Genomic DNA, 9,865 nt, shown 5'->3' with positions numbered 1-9,865 from the left:
GGTTGTTATTGGCTATTACAAGCAGACAGAAAGGTAATTTAAATTGTGAATTCAAATTAGAATCAATAACAACTTACCACCTATGATTTGTTATAAAAGTGTTGTGAAAATATTATAAATATAGCACTTCTCTTTAAATAATATCTTTAAAGCACCATAATTCTATTTGAATAATTATAATTATGGTGTTTTAAAAATAAGAAATAAATAAAATTACTATTATTTTTAAAATTTATTATTATTAATTAAATTATTTATTACTTTGATGTTTAAAGGTTGGTGATGTATATATGTGTCGAGCTCTCTATCCATGGTTTTTGTCTTTTACATCGTATAAGCACTTATACCTGATCATTACATTAAAGATGTGCAGTGATTAATTTTGAAAACTTAAGTTTTCTAGAAAAAGAAAATCTTAAAACCGAAGCTCTAAATTTAAGTAAAAAATTTTATCTTTAATATAAAATAAAATTTAAATTAAAAAAAAAAAAAAAAAGACGTCCTGATCCTGATCCTAGGCGTAGCATATTCCAGTTAAATAGTTGTTTTCATGTGGAGCCCACGTCAGCAGAGGAACACAAGTAGACGACCAACTCGAACTATGGAAGTTCAAAACTCAAACTCAAACAACAACTGATAACTCTCTCCACTTCCTTAACCTCTGCGAACAAAAATTAAAAAAAAAAACCAAAATAGATTTCAGATTCAGAGAAATTCATTGATTATTATTTATGGTGATGAATCAGAGCCGTTGATTATGAATCTCTCGCTCTCTTCCTCCACTTCTTTATCGACCTCATCAACCTCCTCCTCCTCGTCTTCTTCTTCTTCTTCTTCTTCGACGTCGTGGTTCTCTGGCATTGTCAGAGGCCGCTCCGGCTCCGCCAAGATGAGCAGCAACTCCTCCGCCGCTGCCGGCTTTGGTGACAGTGTTTCTCCGATTGTAAAGAAGAATCACTGGCGTGGTGTGCTCTTCAAGTATGGTCCCAAGCCTATTCAGGTTCGTGTTTTTTTATTATTATTAAAAAAAATACTCTTTCTTTTTTAGTTTTTTTGAATGACATTGATGGGAATGAGAATTCGATTTCTTTTTTTTCTTTTTTTTGGTTTTGGGTTAGGAGATTTTGATTTTAATTGGGTTCTTGATTTTGTTTGAGTGCTCGATCTCAGTCTTAAATTTGGTTATTTTGGATTCTGGGTAGTAAAAATTAAGTATTTTTAGTCAATTTTCTGAAATGATTCAAGAATGAAATGAATTAGGAAATTTGGATTCTGTAATTGATACAGTACTTGGTTGGTGCAAATTTTATGTTTTTTTTTTTGGCTGGGGGTCATGTGATGGTGAGTTGATATGATGTTGAACCCAATATTTGGTGAGAGAGATAGAGATGTTAAGGTTTCTGCAATTAAATCACTTTAAAATCAAAATAAATGTTGAAAATGTTTTCTTTGTTACTGAATTTTGATTGTGTGTTGGTTAAGAATAGTTTGTCCAGGTAGTTAATTTTGGAAATTGATGTGAATGCTGGTGAAAATTTTAATCATGGTAAACCGTAATATATCTGTAAAAACAAACAAACAGTGACTAGCTCATGTAATGACCCTTGCCCATATTATTTTCACATAAAATAGTATCACTAGAGGTGGGGTCGGGTGTTGGTTTATGTTACACTCAAAACCCCAAAGGGGTTTAGTAGTGTACTACACTCAAAACCTCCAAGGGGGTTAAGTGTTATACAATTGACGGTTTACACATCAAACAATACTACATGGGGTTAAGTGTTACACTCAAAGCCTCAAGAGATGTTTTGTGTCTTATAGGGAAGCCAAAGGGGGTTTTGTATATTTTTTACCTAATTTTTGGGATCATGGAAAACCTAAAAATGGTTCATTGCATCAACTAGAACAAAAGGTCAATGTGAAGACGCGTCTTATGGCTCTCTAATTTTGCGAACAATATGAAGGTGTGTCATGTGTGCGTATGCGTGAGCCTGCTTTTATGTCTGTTTTGTTGTTGCTGTTTGTGGCTCAATTGCCACATTTGAGCTCCCCCGGAGATATTAAACTTGTGTTTGTGCATCTATTTTAAAACTTCATGATTTTGTGACTGTTTTCCTCACTGTGCAGGTTGCATTTAAAACAGGTGATTATAAACAACAAGTAATTTTTATTGGTGGATTAACTGATGGCTTTCTCGCCACAGAGTATGTTTTTACTTTGCTGTTTTTACATAATTACTTTGATTGAAGTGAAATATTGCTGATTCCTAAAGAACTGATGTCTCTGTCTTTCTTTGCGGTGAAAATGAGATAATATCTTTTTCAAGATGGTCATTGAGAGACGGTTCTTTTTTTCTTTTTGTTTTGATTAGTACTGAGAGGCAGTTCTTTAACTAATTAACAAAGACCCCAGCTCTTTTAAACTATTCTGAATATTCAAAGCTAAATTTGAAAACTTGAAATTCCTGATTCTTTCTTCTTTCATATGATTTGCAGATACTTGGAACCTCTTGCAATTGCATTGGAGAAAGAGAAATGGTCACTTGTTCAACTACTTTTATCATCCTCATATAGTGGATATGGCACCTCCAACTTGAAACAGGTAACTTCTGTTATGCTTTTGAATGTTAGGTCTCATGTGTGTTATTTCCAATGTTTTGTCATGCCATAGGGAGTTACAACTATTCCTGTGCTTAGTTGGGTGGTTTGTTCTATTTGAATTGTAGACATTGCAAATTTGAATATCTAATACTGTTTTGAAAGTACATTTAGAAGCTAGATGTGTTTTTTTGTTGATGTAAAAATTCAGTTCAATTGGATTTTTTACACCATAAATATTGTAAAAATTCACCTCTCTAATTGTAAAATGTATAGTGCTTGTGTAAACCCTAAAGTGAGAAAGAGATGGTAATTTTCCTTTTTTACAGTTGCATTGACCTTGGACATGGATATTTTACATTGGAACTTACTATTCAGATTTTAGATTATTTAGATACTGAGCTTAGGTTTACTTTCATTCTGTGTTGAGTCAGGTATTAATGTATGGAACTTGGTCTGGCCTTTTTTTCTTTTAAAAGGGAGGGGGGATGGGGGTGGAGGGGGTTGGTTCTTTTGAAATTATCCATGCTACTCTGGTTTTATGATACTGTTTCATCTACCTTGAAGGATGCAATGGAGCTTGATCAGCTGATCAGTCATTTAATCAACAAAGAAGATTCTGAAGGTGTGGTACTACTGGGGCATAGTACTGGTTGTCAGGTTAGTACCAGTTGCATTATTATCTAAAAACTGGATCATAATTTCATTGGATCACTCACAAGACTGTCTTTGAATATCTAGGATATTGTGCATTATATGCGTACAAATGCTGCATGCTCCAGAGCAGTCCGTGCTGCCATTTTGCAGGTACTCACCTATCAATACCCTGCTCTGCTCCGTGTAATGTAAAAGCTTCAAAGATCTATATATCCATTCCTAAATGTAAACCATTAGTTGTGCTTCTCGATGTTAGAATGAGTTTCTGCAGTGAATGGCATGGCTTTTAGCTGATAACGAAGGCTTTTTTGTGTGTCCTTGTTTAATTTTTGAATCTGAATCCTGGCTCAATCCACCTGGGTAGCAAATACTATTTAGCGGTACTAGTATATCAGCTGTATACAAAATTTCTCAAAACTGGTGTATTATATTAATATATACACGGGGGGTGAGATATAACCTCCTGCTATAAATGACATGAAATTTTTTACATCAAATCAAACAAATGCCTTCCCTTGAACTTTGGCTGGAGAAGGGCTCCATGGTTTCAATTGACCAGCCCTCTAGTTCTAATGATCCTGCTTCCATGGGAAATCCCTCCTCTCAGTCCTACCTACTGAACATTGTGATAGAACAGTTTGTGGATGTCTCCAAGTGCTGCAAAGCCTCTCACTGTTGTTTTTTTTAATTAAATGAGAGATGCTAGAAGTGAAGTGCCTGGTGTGAAATTAAATAATTGAAGTCTATCTTTTCATCTAAGTGTAAGTTTGGCTTCCAGCATTTTCTTCTGTACTAATCTTGATTTCCAATTAGCGGGATACAAATTAGAATTATATTAGAATGTGGTCATAAAATGTTTTGTTTTCAAATAAGAGATGTCTTCTTGGACAGGTTTGGAAGAAATATTTTTAATCAGTGTGGTAAACTAATTCTGATGCTAGTCCTGTTGGCCCCCTTCTGACAGCAATGTTGTTTTACTTAGGGAATGTATTGGAAGCTTGACAATTAGGTGTTCTTTGAGGTACTCAGATGAAGATATTATTTTCCGTTTAAAACAAATATGGCCCTCAATTGAATGCAATGGCAATAAAATCTTTAAGTAGCTGCCTGAAATGGTAGAGTCTCAAAGGTGCGTGGCAATACATCATTGATGTAGCAAAGTTGAAATAGCTGGGATGAGCCAATTTAACTTGTTAATAGTGTACAGTGGACTTCTATGAATTACCTACTTTATTGTTTTTTATTTGAAATATTTTGTAGATATCATATTCTTTTCAAATGCAATTTTTTTTCTTTTCTATGATATTTGATTCGATGATCCATTGATCTGTGGATTCTGCCATATTGCCTAGTGAGTGCCTTGTCAATGGTGGTGGTGCATGATGATTTTTTTTTGGATAAGTTACACAAGCACCCTATGGGTGTTGAACCCACAAACTTACCCTCCATCTCATTATAAAGAGGAAAAGGTGTCAGATGAGCTAGAGCTCATTGGCAGTCAATTGTGGATGATGAATTATATGATAAGGATGACCTTTATCTACCATCCTCTCTGGTACATAGGGAGAATGGATTCTTTTGGTAGGGAAAGAAAGAACCCTTTATCTACTATCCCTACGCATGTGGCCAATAAAATTGAGAAGTTACAAAGAGATTTCTTGTGGGGATTCCAAGACACATTTGGTGGGGTGGGATAAGGTGTGTGCGCCTATGGAAAATGGTGGGTTAGGAATAAGGAAATTAACTACTTTTAATAAAGCCTTTCTAGGAAAATGGTTATGGCAGTTTGGGGTTGAGGAGACAAGGCTTTGGAGAAGGGTTGTAGCTTTGAAGTTTGGGGAAGAGTGGGGGGATAGACTTTTAAGCTAGGTAGAGGTGTACATGGGTGTGGTTTGTGGAGAAGTATTCGAATGGGTTGGGAAGTTTTTAGCAAAAATATTTAGTTTGAGGTAGGGGTGGGGGATAGAGTGAAGTTTTGGACAGATTGGTGGTGTGGGGATTCCTCACTCCAACTGACCTTCCTGGTTGTGTTTGGGATTGCTTCCAATAGAGAAGCCTATGTGGCCTCTTCTCTTGAACAGTTGGGGATAGGGGAACGGAGAAGTTAGGATGTTCGTTTCATTCAGAGACCAAACGATTGGGAGATAGGTGTTGTGGATGAATTTCTTCGTACTTTGGATTCCAATTTACCTCTAACTGAGAATGGAGACCGTATGAGATGAAAATTGACGAAGAATGGGGATTTTGATATGTGCTCGTATATAATATAATAACTTACGAGGTCCTTTGCACATTATTTTTCCTTGGAAAGGTATTTGGAAAGTCAAAGCTCCTCGGCGTGTTTCTTTCTTTGTGTGGACTGCAGTTTGGGATAAGATTCTTACAGGTGACAATCTGCAGGGTAAAGGGTTTGATTTTGTTGTCTAGTGCATTATGTGTCATTTTAATGGGGAGATGGTGAATCATTTGCTACTTCATTGTGAAAAGGCTTATCAGTTGTGGAGTTTGGTTTTCAGATCTTTTGGGATTTCATGGGTTTTGCCAAGGTCGATTGCAGATACTCTTTTTAGTTTGTGGAATTGGTTTGGAAAGCACTCATCTAGCATTTGGAATTTAGTTCCGTTGTGCTTAATGTGATGTATTTGGAGGGAGCAAAATTGGCGGACATTTGAGGACATGGAAAGCTTCAACGATCAGCTGTTTGCTTCTTTCAGTGGCTCCCTTTTTGACTTGTCTAGGGTTTGGAGACTCGCCTCTAGTGAATCTCTCCCTATGTTCCTTAGTTCTCTCATTTTTAATTAGAATTTTCTTTGATTTTTTTCTGTTCTCTTTCTGTACTTTTTGATTTGCTTTATGACCTTTTGCATGAGGTAGTTTTTTTTTTTATGAATATACATCTTTATTACTTATCAAAAAAAAAAAACCCTTTCTCCCTCTGTAGCAGACAGGATACATAAGAATGGGTTCTTATATATGGAATGAGAAGAACAATTATCTTGTTTGTTGTTTGACAGTTTTGATATGTGTCCAAATAGATTGTGAAGGCAAAGGATATTAAGCAATTTTTTTCATCAGTAAGCCATTAAAAAATTCCAAGGCACGAATTCCTTGGGAAAAGTTATGATATTATCACACAAGTGATTCGTCCTTGGTAGATTTTTAAGACTTATCATTTACATGTACGCATTGAGGGATGTGTGGATTACAATTAGTGGAGACAGAATGTATAGATTTATGCTTATACCAACTCATTGCTTTTGATGTTTGACATTGAAATTTAGAGATTCTTTGTTGCCTGTGGCAACATTTTAATTCCTGAATTGCCTACATGCTGTGCATTTAATTGTAGCCTTTTATCATAATGGCAATTGGAATGTTCAGGCTCCAGTCAGTGATCGGGAATATAGAGCGACCCTTCCAGAAACAGCTGCTATGATTGACTTGGCTACTACCATGATAAGCGAAGGCCGGGGTTCAGAATTAATGCCAACGGAAGCAGATTCAGAATCCCCAATAACTGCTTCTAGGTTGGTATTTGACCATATTGTTACCGTGCTTTCTAACTTGATATAATTGGAATTTTTTATTGGCCGTTCAGGGTTGATTCTTATCTTCATAATATTTTCTTTGCTTATTATTGTTTTCGGTCCAAAACATTGATTCATTCAATTGAAATTTATCACGATTCTTCCAATAGTGTAATCATGTTTGCAATACTAAATCTTCTTGATTTTCACATTTGTGTTGTGTTTATACTTGCAAAACTGTCCAAATGAATTGAGTTGAGCTGGTTGTATTTTGGGTCTGAGGGCCTTTTACCGGAATGCTTCATATTTACATCAGATTTTATCTTTAAAGCCCTCCCCCAACCTTTTTTCTCTTTTTGTCTTAAATTTTTAGAGGTTTTGAGCTGTCCAAGACATCATCAAGGCTTTCCTTATAGTGTACTAGCCAATAGGTGGTCATAACTCTGAAACAAAACAGTTCAGCCAAAAAAAAAAAAAAACTTTAAACAAAACAGAATGTCTTGATTCAGGCTTCATATGTAGAAATAATTAAGAGGTTGGCCTTTGTTTTTTCCTTTATTGTTTAAGATTCAAAATATTGGGAGTAGCTTTTTAAGTAATTGGTTAAACAGAAAAATATTTACAGGTCAATAGTAAGGATTTCTGCTAGTGTACTTCCATGTCAAGAGCTTTGTTTATTTTTTATTTTTACTTTAACTCTCTTTTTCACTATAAGCATCAAAAACTTCACTGATCATTTGCTGCTGAACATGGTTTGAAAACCTAATCAATGCTTGCAAGAAAAGAATTTAAACTCCTAAACCAAATAGGAAAAGAAAATAACAAATTACATAAAAGAAATACTAATTATCAAATGATTGGGCTTAGTAGGTCTTTAGACCAATTATTAGCAGGCTACATCTATAAGGCCACAGGTTGGGGCATCTTCTTTTCACATCTATGCCCATAAGTCTCTGTAATTGGAGGCCTACATCGTGTGTCCTCACCAACTACTTTGCTCTGACCCAAAAAATATAAATTCATTGCACTTATCCTGTCTTGATTATCATTTTTGGAAGGTATATGTTGGACCCCTGAACCTGCGCATTAGATACTAAGTTTTTATTCTACTGTTTAGATTAGATATAAATGTGGTTAATATTTACTGAGAAGATAGTGAAAAAAGAGTCATAGATTGGCTTAAACAGAATATTGGTAGTTGGGGATTCTAGTCATGATTTCCCTTTTGCATTTTAAATAAAAATCCTAAGTCTTATTGTAGGGACCAAGAATGGCAAACGTGACAAATTTTTAAAAAAATTAAAACAATTGTGATGTGCCTGCAATTTTTATCATCTCATATGGAAATTGATCAGTCTTAACACTTTTTTCGAGTCAGCAAATTAGTAAGTCCATTCATTTTTAGTGGAGTTGTGAACTAAATATTGCTACTGCATATTAGAGTTTTTTTTTAATTGCTACTGTTTTCTTTGCTAAAAAGTCGCTTGCTTTGTAGGTATCACTCCCTCTGTGCATATATGGGGGATGATGACATGTTCAGTTCTGACCTTAGTGATGACCAGCTGAGAATGCGACTTGGCCACATGTCTAACACACCTTGCCAGGTATGCCTTTTTTGAATTCTTTTGTTTGATGCACAAATTACTATAATGTATACCAGTAAAAAGAGACACTTTATACAATATGTTATTTTCGAAAAAGAAAAAAAAAATTGTTGGTAAGTGATTTTTTGGCCCAAAGGGAGGAGGGGGAAAGGGAGATTTAAACTAATGACCTTCGCCTTATGAGGCGTGGTTCCCAGCCTACCCCTTGGGGTTACTTCATCCAATATGTTCATGAATTAAGTAAAGCAAATATTCTGACATATTTGGGATAAAACAAATTCTTTTCTTACCTATCCTAAAAGATAACACACCAAAATAAATAAATGTAGAGGAATGATTCTTAAGCAGTCAGCTTAGTAATTAAGCCTATATAATCAGCCTCTGTGATCCTTGCCTCTAGCAACAAGCCTAAGCTGTTTGCCTTAATACCAGAAGGATGTCATTTCTTTGTTTAGTGATGGTATGTGACAATATATATAATTAGGTACGTCTTCTGTTCTCTGCAGGTTATCTTTTCCATGGCTGATGAATATGTGCCAGAGTATGTGGACAAGAAAGCATTGGTTGAAAGGTAAGAACAAAACTCTTGCATGATTAACTATGGTACGCACAATTTTGTTATATGTTTTATCTTTTTTTTCCACAGTTGAAAACTTGGTGCGTTATGGTAGTAGAGAGATTGATGATACTTGTCTGAAACAATACAACAATACTATTGTCATGTCAATATTGTGTGTGCGTGTGTGAGAGAGAGATCTGAGATTTGATCAAATGAGCTTGACCATACTTTCAAACTTATGTAGATTGTGCAGAGCACTGGGTGGTGCAGAGAAAGTTGAAATTGAATATGGGAATCACTCCCTGTCTAACAGAGTTAGCGAAGCTGTCCAGGCCATAATCGACTTTGTTAAAAGAGAGGGGCCTAGTGGGTGGGATGATCCATGGCACTAGTGTGGTGCCTTTTAATCCTCTTCATGATCTTCATTTTCATTTTTACCCTTTCTATTATAATTTTCTTTTATTTTTCACTTTCGGTTGAGCCTCAGCTTTGTTTTTCTGTATATTAGAGGGTGGGGAATTTTTAATTTATCCAATTTATTGAAGGTATGATTTTAGTTTGCTTTATTGAACTTTAGTTAAAAGAGAAAACTTAGTGTTGGAATTAATTTGTTAGGGAAAATTTTGAATTTTTTTTCTTCCACCATTCCATGGCTTTAGCTTGTCTGGTGTCAAAGTTTTCACTTTTCAGGTTTTGTTTGTTGTTTTTGTATACGCATTTCTAGTCTTTTTACACCAACGGTTAATGATAAATTGTTATAAATGGACATTTAGATTATTGTCATTGTTTGTGCTTTTAAGAAACGTTGTTCACATTTTTCTTCTCTGGTACTGCTTTACTTTATTCACACATATAGTACCTGGAAATTAAACTAAACCGTCTAAGTTTTAAGCATCCTTTATACACATGCATATATAGTCC

At 35.1% G+C, this 9,865-nt stretch overlaps 1 protein-coding gene across 1 annotated transcript; it reads left to right on the top strand.

Moving 5' to 3' along the window:
* The first annotated feature begins 569 nt into the window (after positions 1-569).
* On the top strand, positions 570-9,584 carry LOC142623415 (UPF0613 protein PB24D3.06c). Its single transcript, XM_075796826.1, has 9 exons — positions 570-1,000; positions 2,128-2,204; positions 2,496-2,601; positions 3,165-3,257; positions 3,339-3,404; positions 6,636-6,781; positions 8,277-8,385; positions 8,892-8,956; positions 9,189-9,584. Exons 1-9 carry the CDS (start codon positions 758-760, stop codon positions 9,334-9,336), a joined length of 1,053 nt encoding a protein of 350 aa, XP_075652941.1. The 5' UTR covers positions 570-757; the 3' UTR covers positions 9,337-9,584.
* The last annotated feature ends 281 nt before the right edge of the window (positions 9,585-9,865 follow it).

This window comes from Castanea sativa, chromosome 2, assembly GCF_040712315.1.
Source record: "Castanea sativa cultivar Marrone di Chiusa Pesio chromosome 2, ASM4071231v1".
Taxonomy (NCBI): domain Eukaryota; kingdom Viridiplantae; phylum Streptophyta; class Magnoliopsida; order Fagales; family Fagaceae; genus Castanea; species Castanea sativa.
The sequence above is the reverse complement of the archived record's forward strand: the minus strand, read 5'-3'. Positions and strand labels throughout refer to the sequence as shown.